Source organism: Pelophylax lessonae (genome assembly GCF_965119305.1).
Source record: "Pelophylax lessonae genome assembly, chromosome: 1".
Taxonomy (NCBI): domain Eukaryota; kingdom Metazoa; phylum Chordata; class Amphibia; order Anura; family Ranidae; genus Pelophylax; species Pelophylax lessonae.
This window is the reverse complement of record NC_138768.1, coordinates 532,720,096-532,737,831: the sequence shown is the minus strand read 5'-3', so window position 1 is coordinate 532,737,831 and position 17,736 is coordinate 532,720,096. Positions and strand designations below refer to the sequence as shown.

General features: G+C 42.7%; 1 protein-coding gene across 2 annotated transcripts in view; it reads left to right on the top strand.

Annotated features, from left to right (window-relative positions):
* Positions 1 to 17,736, top strand: part of UBA6 (ubiquitin like modifier activating enzyme 6) — a 142,949-nt gene that overhangs the window by 17,558 nt on the left and 107,655 nt on the right. For both annotated transcript variants that reach the window (XM_082243659.1, XM_082243658.1), the window contains exons 8-13: positions 4,419 to 4,541; positions 10,366 to 10,489; positions 12,702 to 12,805; positions 12,917 to 12,979; positions 13,677 to 13,753; positions 15,719 to 15,785. In XM_082243659.1, coding sequence (XP_082099785.1) covers positions 4,419 to 4,541; positions 10,366 to 10,489; positions 12,702 to 12,805; positions 12,917 to 12,979; positions 13,677 to 13,753; positions 15,719 to 15,785 — 558 coding nt within the window. The remainder of the gene's footprint in view (positions 1 to 4,418; positions 4,542 to 10,365; positions 10,490 to 12,701; positions 12,806 to 12,916; positions 12,980 to 13,676; positions 13,754 to 15,718; positions 15,786 to 17,736) is intronic.

Below are 17,736 nucleotides of genomic sequence, written 5' to 3'. Positions count from 1 at the left end.
CTTATTCGGTTAGTCGAATATTAGCCTTTTTGCAACAAGGGGTTGAGCAGAAACTGGCCTTGAGCACTATCAAGGGTCAGGTTTCAGCATTAGCTATCTTCTTTCAGAAACCTTTGGCTACTCATTCCTTGGTGCGGAATTTCATCCAGGGGGTGCGACATCTGGCTCCGCCAGTGCGTGCGCCGTTACCACCCTGGGATCTTAATCTAGTATTGTCGGTTCTTCAGAAACCTCCCTTTGAAGATATTAGGGAGATTCCTTTACCTACGTTGTCCCAGAAGGTGGCCTTCTTGGTGGCCATCACTTCTGCACGCAGGGTGTCAGAACTGGCTGCATTATCTTGTCGTTCCCCATATCTGGTGGTTCATAGAGATAAGGTGGTTCTTCGTCCGAATCCATCCTTCCTACCAAAAGTGGTTTCAGAATTTCATCTGAATGAGGAAATTGTATTACCTTCCCTGTGTCCTAAGCCCAGCCATCATCGGGAGTTTGCTTTACACTCCTTGGATGTGGTTCGGGCGATCAGGGTATACTTGAAAACGACAGACTCGTTTCGCAAGACGGATTCACTTTTTGTGGTCCCGGATGGACCCAAAAAGGGGTTGCCTGCATCTGCCGTGACTATTGCCAAATGGATCAGACAGACGGTGGTACAGGCTTATTCTATTAAGGGTCGGGAGCCCCCGTTCCCTGTTAAGGCGCATTCCACTCGGGCACTTAGTGCGTCATGGGCCTTTCGCCATCAGGCGTCAGTGGTCCAGGTGTGCAAGGCGGCTACCTGGTCGTCGGTGCATACCTTTACAAAACATTATAAAGTTGATGTAATGGCATCGTCTGATGCCTCGTTTGGCCGCAAGGTTTTGCAGGCCGCAATTTGAGGAGACCAGTGGTCTACCTCGAGGGTTTTTTTCCGTTGGAATTTTTATTTGAGTCTCATTCTTGGTTTATAATGAGTCTTTAAAACTTCTAGTTGGCACCGGTTGGGCCTTCTAGATTGGATTTTGATTTCTGTCAATCCCACCCCTCATTTGTGGCACTGCTTCTGGATGTCCCAATTGATGTGAATCAAAGAGGACTACGTCTGTCAATGAGCGACAGAGAAAATTGGATTTTTGTAAGATCTTACCGTAAAATCCTTTTCTCTTAGCTCATTGACAGACGTAGTACCCGCCCCTCTATCATTGAGTTGGGTTGGGTTAAATTCTCTGACACTGCTTTACAACAGAACTGATTCCCTGTAGCAGAGAGAGGGAGGATATGCCCTCTGGGACTGCCCCTGGGGTGGAGCCAGAACGTTTTTTCTTTCTGCCTAGTCCTACTCCTGCGGAGGCAGCATAACCCAATTGATGTGAATCAAAGAGGACTACGTCTGTCAATGAGCTAAGAGAAAAGGATTTTACGGTAAGATCTTACAAAAATCCAATTTTTGGAGTTCGTCAAGCTTTGCTGCAGTGAACGTGTTAACAGTAAGAAAAAGCAGATTGAGCAGAAGGATGACTTTGTCAGCATGCTGCTTTTTCTTTACTGTCCAGTCGGCAGGCTGATGAATGATGCAGTAGCTTTTATGGACCTGCCAGGGTTTATAGATCTAAAGGTTTGATGAATTGGGGGGTGTCTAATCTATCCATGTGAGAGGACATTGGCTCCCGACGACAACCTGTAGTAGAGACCTCCCTCTGTTCTCTACATCTCACCCAAACCTTCCTGACACACCAATCCACTCCCCAGAGCTACAATGCAGCGGTGCCCGGTGACAAGAGCCATGACAAAGCACAACAAAGGGGGAGCTGTGGATCGGATGACGGCTCCCAAGGTGGTGCCAGCCCGCTACCACCCCGCTCTAATAAAGAAGAAAACACAGAAGCGGCCGCTAAACTGGGGCACTTCGCCTGGACACCAGCCAGAGAATCCTCTGCACCATCCAGCTCACAGCCTGCACTGGCCGTAGAGCCCTATTTCGCTGCATCAGACTGGCCAGCTCAGGTAAATGAGGGCAAAGGGAGAGCCTCATGGGAGCAGCAGCCTGGGGAGGAGGAGGGGGACAGGGCAGCTTCTACACTGCAGAAACATGCAGAGTCTTCAGCAGAGCCCACAGTTAAAGATGTCTTCCTTGCAATACTGAACTGTAATTATACACACTGACCTCACTGAATGTGCAATTTCAACCTCTGAAAGAAGAAGTCACTATCGTGTGGGAGCACACTACTGCACAAGAGCAAGTAACATTGATTAATGATGATGATTTTGCCACCGTGCAGCATGATTTGAAAGTGATAGGCTTACAATCAAATCATCACACCAACCACATAAATGACATGGAAAACCGGCTTCGCTAGAATAACATTAGGATCCTTGGACTTCCAGAGCGCATAGAGGGGAAGAATACCACTGAGTTTATCGAGAAATGGCACCTTTTGACAGGCAAAACTTCACACCATTCTTTGCTGTCGAGATGGCGCACAAGATTCAGCCAGACCCCTACCCACAGGAAAATTCCCACGGCCTTTCATACTGAAGCTGTTGCATTACAAGGACCAAAATGTTATCCTTACCCTGGCTCGCACAAAGGGAGCAAATTATATTAACAGTTCTAAAATCTCATTCCCGGACTACTCTATTGAGGTCCAAAAGCTGTGTGTACAATACATAGATGTCAGAAGGCGGCTCCATAATCTCCAAATTCAGTATGCCCTGCTTTACCCAGCAAAGTTGCAGATCGCTGCCAAAGGAGAAACCCTCTTTGACACCCCTAAGGCAGCGGCGACATGGCTGGGCAGGAACGAGCAACATCTGTCCCCCTGGCACAACACTGCATCAGATCATCCTACCTGAGCTCTTATGAGGCCAATCTTCTGCATATGTGCCCACTTGGTGAGGAAGGTATTCGTGTATATCTGCTAAAGCGGGACTGAGGAGATTTGTTGACCTAATTGTCGGACTGTTCTGTGATTTACCCCAGTTTCTCAACATATGAGACACCCGGAGCCTAATGTTAGGCCTTGGCAATTGTTCTCCCCCGTCAGTATTTTCCTGGGGGATCTTTTTGTTCTGTGTGATTTTGTTGCAGGTTCCATATCACCTGTTCTTTTTATGTTACTGTTCCTGTTGTGGGTGGCGTTCCACCTAATAATCACCGCCTTGCTCCAAAACACTGCAAACACTTTGCCTTTGTTGCTAGCCTACTGCATAAGGAGAACTTTCTAGCTCTTCCTAAGAGGGTGGGGGATGTTCTTTGATGGCTAACATACGGTGACCCCGGTACCCTCAGGCCCTCCCCATTCAATAGATCTACACTGCCGCTCATTACCTTTTCATGAGACTTTATGCCTGCTGACCTTAAGATTACCTCCTGGATTGTGAGGGGTGTCAAAGATCCTGTGAAGAAACGTGCTATTTTCTCTGCCCTACAACACTTTTTGCTCGGCCATTGCTTGCTTGCAGATATGCATCTCATGATCGATACTACCTCCCTGTTGCAAAATAGAGCATACCTGGCTCAATTTAACACCATTTATTCAGCATATGCAAGGGGGATTAGCATAATTTCCTCTAAAGCACAATTTTCCTGTGAGCGTGCAGTGGTCGGCCCTCAGGGTAGATATGTATTTCTGATATGCACTATCTGTACTATCAATTGTATTCTAAGTCCAGTTTACATTCCACCACCTTTTTAATACTTGGGAAAATAGCTGCTATAGGTGCAGATTATCTAGGACTTCCTCTCTTACTAGTTGCGGATGTCAAGACTCTTATGTGATCCTAGTATGGATTCACCCTGCGAATCCACACCTGGACACCCCATTTTCCAGACAATTGCAGGAATTAGGAATACATGACTTTTGGCGACTAAGGTCCCCTTATTGTCACATCTGTGGAGAAAATTGGACAATGTATGGCCAGCCGCATAGATATTGTACACAGACCTCAAGATTTACGTTGACCCAGTTAACCAAATCTCTCTAAAAGCATGTGTACAGAGATGTGTTTAGGATGCCTTTTACGTGAGTTTGTGATGCCCTTGAATTTTGATCAGCAGTGGTTACTAGAAAAAAATTGTTGGATCTTACGCAGTCATTCTGATAGAACCACATCAACAGCATTTGCTGTATATTTTCAATGCCTTCCCATTGACCTGCAAAGAAATGTTTTCAGTTGCAGGACTGTCGTAATCCTGTGTAGAAAAATGATTGATTACGATGGTCTTTAATCCTAGTTGGAAGTTTGTGCAAGCTGTAACATGCACTTTTAAGCCTTCAAGTTCCTGATTTTACTCAGGAGTTTTTGATTGTCATGAATGAAAAACAAAAAGTAAAGTGCTATATATTCATATAAGTATATAAAGTATTAGACCTTCCCTAGCTTGTAGACAGAGGTTTGTCTAATTACATTTAAAAAGGCTGATCACACCTTTTTTTTAGTTTATTTCTTCAGATGTCTATGGCATATGTTCCTATTTGTTCTGTGATTTTGGAGAGGAATTCGAAGTTTTGGATACTACAGGTGAAGAGCCAAAAGAGATCTTTATTTCCAATATAACACAGGTAAAGCATAATCATATCTTCTAACTTCTTTTTATTGTATATTTTTTTTTTTTTAAAGTATGATAATCCTGTTTCAAGGAATGCAAATACCCCTTGATACGCCTTCAGATTCTTTTGTCCTGTTTTGTTTTTCCATTAAATAAAAGCCCACCCAAAAACAATGCCTACTAAATGGACTACTGCAACCTACAGACTAAAATACTCTCCTCCTTCAGCCCTTATGATGATGTAGATATTTGTCTGGCTTCCTTTCCCTATTACAATAAATGGGAGAGTATAGCGAATGGGGTGTCGTTTATATAGGGTATGTGCTGGAACTCCTTTGACAAGGTTTCACCACTACATTCTCACATATATTTTATTATATTATATTTTCTATATCGGTCATCCTGTGGATGGTATGATTCCTCAAAACTGAATAACCCAACCTTATTTGAGATCTACATGACTAACCGTTTCTGAAATGCAGAAAGACAAAAGATGAGACAACAGATGAGGAAAAAAATGTGTTGGAGAAATTATGATGCAGGAATTCTATTGATTCATATCCTGCCATCAAGTTAGAACTTGTTTTTTTACCTGCAGATCTCAGTAGCTACAAAAACTGTACTACAAAATATATTTTTTTCAATACAAATGTGCAAATTATTTGTAATCACAATCTGGGGAATTTAACAAAGATTGGTGCAGGCCTTTAAGAGTCGGTTCACACTGGGGCGACTGGTCAGGCCACCTGGTTGCCTGCCAAGTCGCCGTGGGTTGCCTGCCATAGATTAGCACAGGACCCGTTCTAATAGGAGCGACACAAGTCGCTCCGACTTAGAAAAAGGGTCCTGAGCTACTTTGGGGCGACCTGGAGCGACCTGCATTGACTTCAATGATATGAAGTCCGTGCATGCCGCTCCGAGGTCACGGTACGAGCTGCGCACCGCGACTTCACAGGTCGCCCGGCAAAGTCGGGTCGCGCCTATGAACCGGCTCTAAAAGAGTGCACTCTTCTAAGTTGCGAAAATGTAGCAGATGCTGCTCCTAATTAACAAAAGGGGCGAAGGCTCACAGTGCAGATGGGAGGGGGGTTGCTTGACCTCTTGCTCACTGCGTTACTGGTCAGTATTTTGCACCATTGTGCGCAAATACACGCATACGAGCCTAAATTATTATTTTTTTCCTAGGATTGTATTGTGCGAGGGAATGGGCAAACGTGAATATGTGTACAAAACAAATGCCTGAAAGTACGTCCAAAAAAGCAGATGCTCAAACATCAGTACTATGTGCAAGCGGCCTTTAATGTGCTATTAAACCCAAAAGCAAACATTTATTATATTGCAGTTTACCATTTCTTAGATGTAAACAAAGTAATAAAATCAACCTTCGCACCCCCAAACAAAAAAAACGAAAATATTAGCAGCAAGCTGACACTAAAATATATATCGCTCCACCTTTTAAAACAAAAATTGAATAACCAAACGGTGCAGAGCTACAGATTACTCCTTAAGCAGATGTGTGTGCAATAATGGAAAATGCAATGAATCATCAAAGAGAAGCACATATATATAGTGCAATCACTCTGTGATAAAAACACAAACATAATAATATATACAAACCTGAAAAATCCAAAAATCACTATAAATGGTGAATATCACACCAGTGTTGGTATTTTGGTGACACACACAAAAGTAAAGCCCCAATCCAGGTGCAAACAGTTATGAGAACTCCTCCTCCTCCTGCAATAACCCTACAATGTAGTGTGCAATCTTTACCCTGTGGCACTCCAAACTGTTCACCTTTTTATAGAAATGACTTTCAGTAATGAGGTCAGAAGCGCATGTATTCCCATATGGGATTAGAATGATGGTCTGGCCGCCTCCACAACTTCCAGATGTCATACAAGTAATTTCAGCACATACATTACATATAGAGACAAAAACCTCTCATAGTGCTCACTGACTAATTTAATATTTAAGATTAAAACCACTGCCATGATCTATCAATGCATAAAATAAATGCTTCTGTCCAGCCACGTGGATGGAAATAAACTACAGTAAAACCTTGGATTGAGAGCATAATTCGTTCCGGAACCATGCTTGTAATCCAAAGCACTCTTATATCAAAGCGAATTTCCCCATAAGAAATAATGGAAACTCAGATGATTCGTTCCACAACCATTTATTCATAAGTCCTTCAGTTTATAGCCCATATAAAAAGATTATAGCATTGCCATAGGTTGCATAAAATGTTCATCCACAAATAGCCGCTTCCATAAGGGGATTAGAAGCAAAATCCAGCAGGAGCTTCAGAGTATAAAAGAGAAGAGAGGCGCCTCTAAGTGTAGCAATATGGTTCCATTTAATGAAGGTACAACATTTAGCAACTCACATGGTTGATGAATAAAACAGGCACATCTAAGTATGCAGGCATCTGGGGTAAAGCTGTCCACATAGACTATCTTCTGCACCGCCGGCTGCCAGTCTGTAATCCTGACCGGGAAGACCACCCTGCAGTAAAGCGATCTGAAAGCGAGGGGCAGCATGGAAGAGATGACGTAGATGGCAGTGAGGAGGACGGTCTATGTGGACAGCTTTACCCCGGATGCCTGCATCCTTAGATGTGCCTGTTCCAATCATCAACCATGTGAGTTGCTAAATGTTGTACCTTCATTAAATGTAACCATATTGCTACACTTGGAGGCGCCTCTCTTCTCTTTTATACTTAGCTGTGACTTGAGGCTACTTGTATATCAAGACATCGCTTGTATATCAAGTCAAAATTTATTTGAAAATTTTGCTTGTCTTGCAAAGCGCTCTTAAACCAAGTTACTCTCAAACCAAGGTTTTACTGTATTTGATTCCAGCATGATGACGTCATTTGGCAAAAAAAGGCTCAATCACTTTTACTCTTATCCCTTAATCCTGAACCTCTGAAAGGAAAAGAAGAAAAAGGAACTGTAGCTGCATACAAAGTGTTATTTGGAGTTTGGATCCCATTTGTTAGATGTACTAGCAGATTTAGATACATTAACACTCCCCTTCCCTGGACTGACAATGCCGCTGTCCAAAGGTGCCCTCTATGCTCATTTATCCAGAGTGGAGGCACCCTAATACAGGAGGTGTGTTACTGGCCAGATCACCAGGTGAAAACAAAGGGGTAAGAATGTAATAAAAGAAAACTGATGCAGCCACCACATCTAATGATTGGTAAGCTGCAATATGTTTAATTTTTGGTTTTGGGTTAAATACTGCTAGTGCATTGTAATCACTGCACGAGCAGAAAGAGGGATGTGAGCTGTTTGTAGACAATTCACACTAGGGCTGAACGATAGTCGATATGATATCGACTATCGTTCTGTGGCCGTAGGCGATATTCATATCGCCGAGGTCACGATATTTGTATAGGCAGGGGGAAGGGACTCGGAGGAGGACTCGCAGACTTCCGTGTTAGGCAGGGACTCGGAGGAGAACTCACACATCCAATCCACTGCAGGCTGCAGCCCGCCCCACACGTTCAGTGAGTCTCACTCTCCGCCCTAGTTTTTTCAATGGCACATTCAGGCAACCAATCACGCCGTGAGCAGCTGCACAGCTAACCAATCACGCGTGCCTGCACACCTGATTGGTTCGCTGTGCCGCTACTCACGGCGTGATTGGCTCCCTGAATGTGTCATTGAGAAAACTAGGGCGGAGAGTGAGACTCAATGAACGTGTGGGGCGGGCTGCAGCCTGCACGAGTGAGTAATGTAATGTATGCGGCTGTGCTCCTTTCTAATCCACCGCTCCAGCCTCCTACCACCACTGCCAGTAGCAGTATATATGTGAAATCAGGGCCGTCACATTGCTCTGGGGCCCAAAGTAGCTGCCCCTTGAGCTCGCGCTGCTGCCCACCAGGTCTTTCTTTCAGCCGGAGTTCAGCCTCCCGAGCTGGTCACTTGCTGGTTGCTCACTACGGTCCGTTGCAATACAGAAGCGTTGCTTCTGTATTTTCATGTGACAGCGCTCCTCTCTCTGCAGCCGTTCAGATCCCTGGCTGCTCTACACATCTCTATATGAGAGCAGAGGAGTGAGAGAGAGGGGGGCGGGGAATCTACATAGACACAAGCTGAGGAGCTCCCATGAAGCCAGCAGCCTGCAGTGCACGGACTTCCTGTGTAAGTTGCAGCTGCTGTTTAGTATCCCCACTCTGAAGTTTTTCAAATGTAGTAGGGAGAGGATTTGGGGCAGGAAAAAGCTTTGTACTGGGGGGGGGGGGGGGGGGTTAGAGCTCTAAACTGGAGTGGAGAGCTATGTACTTTGGGGGGGGGGGGGGATAACTTAAATGTACAAAGCACAGCCTTCAACCCTGCACTCTGCCCACAGAGGACCCCCGTCCCTGCCCACAGAGGACCCCCATCCCTGCACTGTGCACACAGAGGACCCCCATCCCTGCACTGTGCACACAGAGGACCCCTCAACCCTGCACTGTGCACACAGAGGACCCCTCAACCCTGCACGCAGAGGACCCCCCAACCCTGCACTCTGCACGCAGAGGACCCCCCAACCCTGCACTCTGCACGCAGAGGACCCCCAACCCTGCACTCTGCACGCAGAGGACCCCTCAACCCTGCACTCTGCACGCAGAGGACCCCTCAACCCTGCACTCTGCACGCAGAGGACCCCTCAACCCTGCACTCTGCACGCAGAGGACCTCTCAACCAACCAATCGCAATTGCTGCCTGATCTGCTGCAGTAAACTCATTTTCAGTCTAGCTGCTATTATATGTCTCAGGGGTGGGGGGCCCAAGAAAATGTTTGCCCACGGTCCAATCAATATTAGAGACGGCCCTGTGTGAAATACAATAAATAATCTATATTGACATGGTGTGTATACAAAAAGGGAAAAGTAGATGTATGTATGTATATGTAGAGGAAAATAAATTATTAATAATTCAGAGGTGATTTATATATTAATTTATTTTCCTCTACATATACATACATACATCTACTTTTCCCTTTTTGTATACACACCATGTCAATATAGATTATTTATTGTATTTCACATATATACTGGCAGCACCAATCACTTCCTCTTCCTTTTTATAATCTATTATATAACCCCTTCCAGGGTTATATTCTGAAGTGGGCTGCAGCCAATCTCCTTTATATTTCTCCATATAAAGGACGGGTCCCACAATATCGCAATATATATCGTTGGAAAAAAAATATCGCAATATATTTTTTTTTCCAATATCGTGCAGGCCTAATTCACACTCTGTACACCCGGTTCTTTCTGGTAGGGATCTGGGTCCATTTTCTATATAGTACATTGCACTCCCTTTGTTAAATTAAAGCAGACCCTGTGCCTGTTTGTTTCATTGTGAAATAAAAATTCGCTTGGGTGGTAGGAGACCTGAAATAGACCTATCTGCTTAGTTAATGTGGCACATTTTAAAAGGGTAAGTGGAGCCAAAGCAAGTTTTGCCCTACTTCTCCTGTGGGGCACAGGAGTGCACTTCGTTCTGCACTCCGGTGATCCGTACTCAGCCAACAGTGGACTAAAGTCTGCTGGTCGGCAGACATCACTCAGGCGGTCCAGGCTCTGGACCAATGTAACTGTAAAATTGCCATACCCAGATTTCAGCTTTAAAGATGTGTGTTAACATTCCCAAGCTGGAACTGAGTTCTTTAAATGGCTTTAGCAATGCTGCTTGAAGCATGCTGAAAGCTTTGTAAATTCTTTGTAAATACTCGCTGAAAACTCTGTAGCAGCTACTCACTGCTTTTTATACTAAAGGTCTAATTGGTGTTTTTACAGTTTTTTTTAAATTTTTGCTAATATCTATTATTGTTGACAGTCAAACCCTGGAGTGGTCACATGTTTTGAGAACCGGTCTCACAACCTTGAATGCGGACAATACGTGACATTCCGTGAAGTGAATGGAATGGGTGCTTTAAATGGGTCCACACATCAGGTTTCAGGTAAATCTCATGAACATTCACAAGCTTGGTAAAAAATGTTATTTACACATAGACTGTTGTGCACATAACTAAGCCCTTTTTTTCAATAGAGCATATTTAGCTATGTATTGGTACTGTTATATATCGGGTAACAATGATAGGCAGGCTTCATGGTAAGGCAGACATTTTCAATGGAAAAACACTTTAACTCTCATATTTCTTCTGTTTTTGTATCCGGACTGGAATCTCCAATTAGAGATTCGTTTTCCCCTGCATCCTAGCCTGCTGTAAAAATTCATGATTGTTGGGCCGCATTGATGGGGATAGTTTGCGGTGTTCAGAAAACGAGTGACTGCAGCCAGAACTTGGCAGAAACACCGATCCTAGATGCACACTGGCTGTGCAGGAGGAGTTTTAGAACTGCCAACAAGAATCAAGTAATTCTCGCTGGTGGTCGCCCCTGTAAAGCCGTGTGGGTGTAGCCTTATACAGTCATTAATGAATTGTGCAGCAAAAGTGCTTGGTGCTGGGAATTTTTATATTCATGCTTGCAGAAAAACAGGGTGTGTCCTGCAAGCTTTTGCAGGGCTTTTGGTATGCTTCAAGCAGCTTTCTTGAAGCTGTTAAGTCACTCTTCAGCTCCACTTCAGAGATGTTATACACAGGTTGTAGTGGGCCTGCCGACTGTTATTAACCACTTGCTGTCGGAGCATTTTTTTTTTTTCACAGGCATGTTGAAATTAGCATTTTTTTTTCTAGAAAATTACTTTGACCTGAAAGCGGTTATATCCTTTTCTTACTCTGTCCAAATGGGAAAAAAAAAGTTTTGGCTTTAGTTCTACTTTAATCATGACTTATGGCCTAGAATTATTGCTTGAAGGCCTGTTTCACACGGGCTTCAGCTTGTAAAAAAGCAGTGTGAACATCAATCAACCTTTGACCAAAACCTTTGCAGAGCTTTAGGCAAGCTTTGTTGATTCCACTGCAGTTTGTAAATGTTAAATACAGGTTCCAATGGGAGTGCTGATTTCCACTTTTTAATATGCTGCTAGCAGGCTTCAGCGGGTTTTCAACAAGCTTCAAGAAGTTGTGAAGCCTGCTAGCAGCTTGTTTAAAGTGGTAATTGGCACTCCCATTAGGATATGTGTTCAACATTTACAAACTGTTCATTATAAGCTTCAACAAAGCTTGCCGAAAGCTCTGCAAATGCTTTGTCAAAGCTTGCTGTCCACACTGCTCTTGTGTGGTACCTCACATGTATTGTACCAGTGATGTTTACTTATGCGTGCAGGACCTATGTGCGGTTTGCATTTGTGTGTATGCGTTTGTGGCGGGAAACAGGTGTGCAGGTTTGTATTTAGTACACTTTTTTTTTTATTTATTTTTTTTTTTATTTAACTTTGTTATCACAAGGGGGTTAACAAGCCCACTATGTGATAGCTTTGGCCAGTGACAGGCACTCTTTATAGAGATATCAGGGGGCTGTTAGATCCACAATGTCCCTCCTGCCCTCCAAAGCAGCTGATCAAGCACAGATTGCAAAATAAGAGGCTCTGTACTTGGCTTTTTGGCAACCTATGTATCAAAACATAACCTTGATGCTGCATCTTGACCTCTGTAAGTGTTTCACACTTTTGAGAGGGTAGAATACCTGCTCCCCTGCCGCACACAGTGGGAGGAACCCCAGCAGGAAGAACCCCAGCATGGGGTGGGGAAAGTGATTTTTTTTTTAACTCTCCCAAAGGGTCAAATACTTGCAACGATCAAGAAGCAGCATCAAATTGACATTTCGACACATGGGCCACCAGAAAGGTATATAGCGTATCGATGTATAGAAGCTCTTTTACACATCATTCTCTCTGTTCGACGCTAGTGACATTTCATCTTAAACAAGCTATTCGCAAGCTTTCAGCATGACTAGAACTTTGTGACACCTTCAGCCTCTTTGTCCTTTCTTCCCAAGAAACAATGTCTTGATTCTTCTTCATATGCTTTAAATAAAGTTGGCTTGGAGCCACATACACAAGCATTGTTACTAGTTGCTACCTATTTGCAAAGTTTTTACATTTTCGTGTGATTTCTGAGACTTTATAATATTCTATATTGCATAAAAAAATCTGACTGACTTTTTTTTTATTTTTTTTTTCATAAAATGCTAAAGTAAATAATTTTTTTTGATGAAAATCTATGTTCCTCTGAACTAACTCAACCCTCCCCCCTTATTGATTTTCAGTGACGACACCTTATTCCTTCAGCATTGGAGATACATCAAGCATGGAACCATATCAACACGGGGGGATAGCTATGCAGATTAAAATGCCAAAGTCTTTCTGCTTTGTAAGTAGCAATTATTAAATGTATCTGGCAAGCTGGTTTGCCATCTAGCTCTGTCAGGGTTTTTAGCCTAGATCTGTACAGCAGAGATAAGAATATCGTTTTCTTTTATAGGAAAGATTGGAAAAGCAGTTGGTTGACCCAAAGTATCTCTCTGCAGACTTCAGTAAGCCAGAGGTAGGAAAACATTCTAGAATACTGTTGTATAGATTAGCTCACCTGTGTTTTAGCAGAATGCATTGGTTCTGTGGTGATAACCACTATACTCTTAATGCTTTCCCTTGCAGGGTAAAGCAACTGGTTCACTTTAACCACTTGCCAGTCGCACTGTATCCGAATAATGGCTAGTGTGTTCATCCAGTTCTGGGAGGGTGTCTATTGATGTCCTCCCAGAACCACCCCCCCCCCCCCCCACGCACCCACTGCAATGCGAATCCAGCACTCTCTGTGATCACAGCTAATCAGTTTGGGGTAAAGGGCCAATTACAGTAGCCCTTTACCATGTGATCAGCGGTGTCCAATCACAGTTGATCACAATGTAAACACACTAGCCGGTTATCTCAATCCCTTGCTCACACGCTGTCACAGCACAAGGAGAGGAGAACCGGGAACCGGTAACCGGCAAGTGTGACAAGGGACATCTACACAGATAATTAAGGCACTTATCAGTGTCCTAATTATTCGTGATATCGCAAACCTTTTTTCATGTATAATTACGCTGTTATATTTCCAATGTTTGGCACCCTCTGTAAAGCTCTGTCTGTATTTGTAAAATAGTAAAAGGTCAGTGCAGTATATTGTACTAAACTGAGTAGCATACTAAAATATTTATGGGTATGTGTGAGATTATGAAATCTTCTCTCTGATTTTCAAGGCACCTCTGAACATTCACACAGCAGTGTTGGCATTGGATCATTTTCAAGAGATGCACAGTCGTCTACCTAACATAAGGTAATATTATTTTCACTTCTTTAGTGGTAACATTTTGAATGTGGTTTTTAGAAAGAGAGATCGACTGGTTTGGTTGCTGTTATACTCTTATAGTACTAACACATTCTGCTGTATTTTACAGCGGTGCACACACACCTTAAAGTGGTTGTAAAGGCAGAAGGTTTTTTTTATCTTAATGCATTCTATGCATTAAGATTAAAAGCCTTCTGTGTGCAGCAGCCCCTCTAATACTTACCTGAGGCCATCTAGATCTAGCTATGTTGCAGGAGTGTTGCGATGTTGCCCGGGACTCCCCTCCTCATTGGCTGAGACAGCAGTGCGGTGCCATTGGCTCCCGTCGCTGTCAATCAAAGTCAGTCAGCCAATGAGGAATAAAAGGGGGTTTGGCTGGGTCGGGGCTTTGTGTTTGAATAGACATAGGGCAGGGATTCCCAAACTACGGACCTCCAGTTGTTCAGGAACTACAATTCCCATCATGCCTAGTCATGTATGTGAATGTCAGAGTTTTACAATGCCTCATGGGATGTGTAGTTCTGCAACAGCTGCAGGGCCGTAGTTTGGGAATCCCTGACATAGGGAGCTGTGGCTCAGATGCCCCCATAGCAAGCGGCTTGCTGTGGGGACACTCAACAGGAGGGAGGGGCCAGCAGCACCGAAGAGTGCCTACGATTTTTGATAGTGTCCTAGGAGGATTTACATCTTTTCAAAGCTCCTGTGATTGAAGACTTAACCTACTTTTTTCTAGCAACCTTTTTTCATTCTTTAATAAAGAGCAATTTTTTTTTTTTTCAATCAAGATTCATTACCATGTAGCTACAGGAGGCATCTTCATTTTCTTGCAGCTACCCAGCGCAATTGTTCTTAGTCTCGACTTTTGGTTTTACTGCGACTGGACCCTGCTGGATTGGACATAATGGTGTGAGCCTGGAAGTTACCTTTGGACACTGGGCCCATTTCAGTGCTTTCCAGACTGGTTTTGGTTTAGTTGCAGAGTGCCCTCCAGGCCAAGAGCTGTTAGCATTCCCTCTGCTATTGCTCTGTCTCTGAAGACTCATTCATCTGAGTAGGCCATTTGTGCCAAGCACCGGCAGCTCCCTCACCACAAAATGCCTGGTTTTACTTATCATAGCTTGATAGGTCTCCCACTTGCGGTCTCACATTGGTTAATGGAATGGCTCTAAAAACCCAGGCTCTAGGGGAAGGGGCTTCTTTAGAAATGTTATCCATACAATGTGCTAGGAAGTCTACTTGCAACAAGGCCTCTCCTTGTACTTGGAAGGCTTACTTAGCTTGGTGTATATAGGGATGAGAGGAGAGAGGCGCCAGGAAGCCTGATATAGTGTAGTGGGTAAATGTATTCTATTTACGATAAGTGATATGCAAAATGTCAGTCCATGGCCGCAGATGGATGGATGGATCTGCATGAGTCCAGGGAGTAACAGCTGCTGCCAGTACGGAGAGGAGAGCCTCTAGTACATGGGAATGTAGCCGTTGAAAGGTTTGGAAAGCCTGAGCCGCTGATGCTGTAGCCGCCAGTGTTTCTGGAGAAGCCAAATTTCCACCCCGTACTTTTCTTGATGTGCGTCCAGAGGCTTACGCCCTACAAGTTTCTCTATTTGATGGATCCTTTACTTCTTGCATTTTGGTCTGGACCAAGGTTTGCTCATTAGATTATCAGGGGCAAGATAGATCTCTGCCATTCTTTTCCAGAGACCATTGGCTCTGATCAGGACTTTGGTACAAGGCATCTTCCAAGTGGCTCACCTGATAAATCTGAGTAGATATGCTATAATTATATTTGCATATTCCTTTCCTTAGTGTTTGCTTGAAAAAGAAAAGCTCATTTCGAAATGCCCAGCTAACATTTTATCTCTAGATACCTTATAATGAGTAAATCTAAATAACACTGTGTTAATATCTATTGTTTTTTTTTCATTTTGATATTTGAACCCTTGTTTTCTATAGGTGCCTTCAGGATGCTGAAGAGATGCAGAAATTAGCAGCATCAGTAACTGAAACTCTGCAGAGTAAAGTAGGTTTCACAGCCTAGAGACTGCCTCCCAGGTTAAAGGCTTTATTGTTTTGATTTTTTTAATCCCTTCTCTAATAAGTGATATTTTGTTTGTTACATTTACAAAATAATAGACAAAAACATGTTGTTAGGTTGCACTTTTTTTTTTTTGATATGTACATGGCTTCACTGCAGTTATAATGATGCTTGGGATTAAGTAAATCACAAGCAATGTATGCTGTTCTGTTATCGGGCTTGGTGTTGTAAATATCTGCAGCCTCTTTGTATCCTTTATTTACATCTACTGTAAATTATATACAGTATATGAATAAAGAGAAACTGCCTAATCTAGCCATATTCTGGTAAATACAAACCATGCAGCATCTTGTTTTTGTTTTACAGTATTTTTTAAATAAAGTATATGAGTATTTTACTTTTTATCATTAAAATATACATTAAAGGATTGTTTTTATTTTTTTTTTACCTTTTTTTTTTTTTTTTTTTTTTTTTTTTCTCTTTCTGTAGCAGAAGGGAAAGCTCTTTAAATATTAAGGGCACAGGGCTAAGCAGCACTGATGCTATTCAAACTAAATGCAAAGCACCAGTATCTTAGAAGAATTGCAGCCCATTATTGGGATTTCCTCTGTTTTCTTTCTATATGCCCCTATCGGCCATCCACACAGTCCAGGATTCAAATTTTTCTCTTGTATTTTACCATTTGTTTTCTGGATGTGCTAGATAAGAGATCTCAGGTGCTGTATAATAATTGGTGCTTCTATTCCGCAATTCAGTAGGTGCTTCAAATATTCTGCTTGATATAAACTGTGCTTTGGTAGCATGAGAAGATAGAGATGGTAGGCACATGCAGATTTTTTTTTTTTTTTTGGGGATGCCAGACACTTTACTGCAAATTACCAATTCACCCTTGGCAAATAAAGTTGGTGAACACATTGAAGTGGATCCCTACAGCTTAACCTTCCTAGTGGTATTCCGGAGCGTGGCTCGGGGTTAAATTTCAGTGCCAAAAGCGGTAACCCCGAGCCACACTCGGGGTACCGCTAGGAAGATCGCTGGATCCTGGTAGAGGGGTTACTTACCTTGTCACCGGGATCCAGCGATGTATCCCGGCCGTGTGTGGCGGCGAATCTTCCTCCCAATGCTCTGTGTGCCCTGGCTTCCGTCTCCTGCGACGTGACGTTCGCAGGGGGTGGAACCGGTGGCAAATTTAAATGTAAAACACACCAAACACACTGATACAATTCAAAATAAAATAAGTTCACATTAGTTTGCCCCCCCCCCCCCCTCCAGTGCCCTTTCCTGCAGTTTTACTGTACTTTTTGTGTGTGTGTGTGTGTGTATGTATATATATATATATATATATATATATATATATATATATATATATATATATATATATATATATATATATATATATATATAATATATATATATACACGTGTGTATATATACAGTATATATGTATACATTTACATACATACTTTAACTTATTTATAGTTTTTTATTGTATTATAATTTGATTTTGTGTTACAAACTTTATCATACCCGAGATGTTCTAAAGAAGAATGCACAGAAAAAAAAAATCATATGTAAATACTGTAGTTGGTTTGGGCTGCTCATTCTTAAGTATTACATGCAAAATAATGGTACCGCTTTCAGCACCTAAAATCCGAAAGAATCATACTGCCAGGGAGGTTAACATTATCAGTCTTTCTGGGGTGGATAAAGTGCATTAAAAAGGGATGAAATGCTAACCATAGCATTGGAGGAAAGCTGGAGCAGCATTTTCTTCAAGAACAGTATGTATTTCATTCCTTTTATTGCTTTCATGTTTTAATTATTCCAATAAGACTGTCAACAAAGCTTTATGTAAATATTCTAATAAAGATGATTGGCTCTTAAAGCCTGTACACGCGATCCAAAAATCAGACAAATACTGCTTTCAAAGGGATCG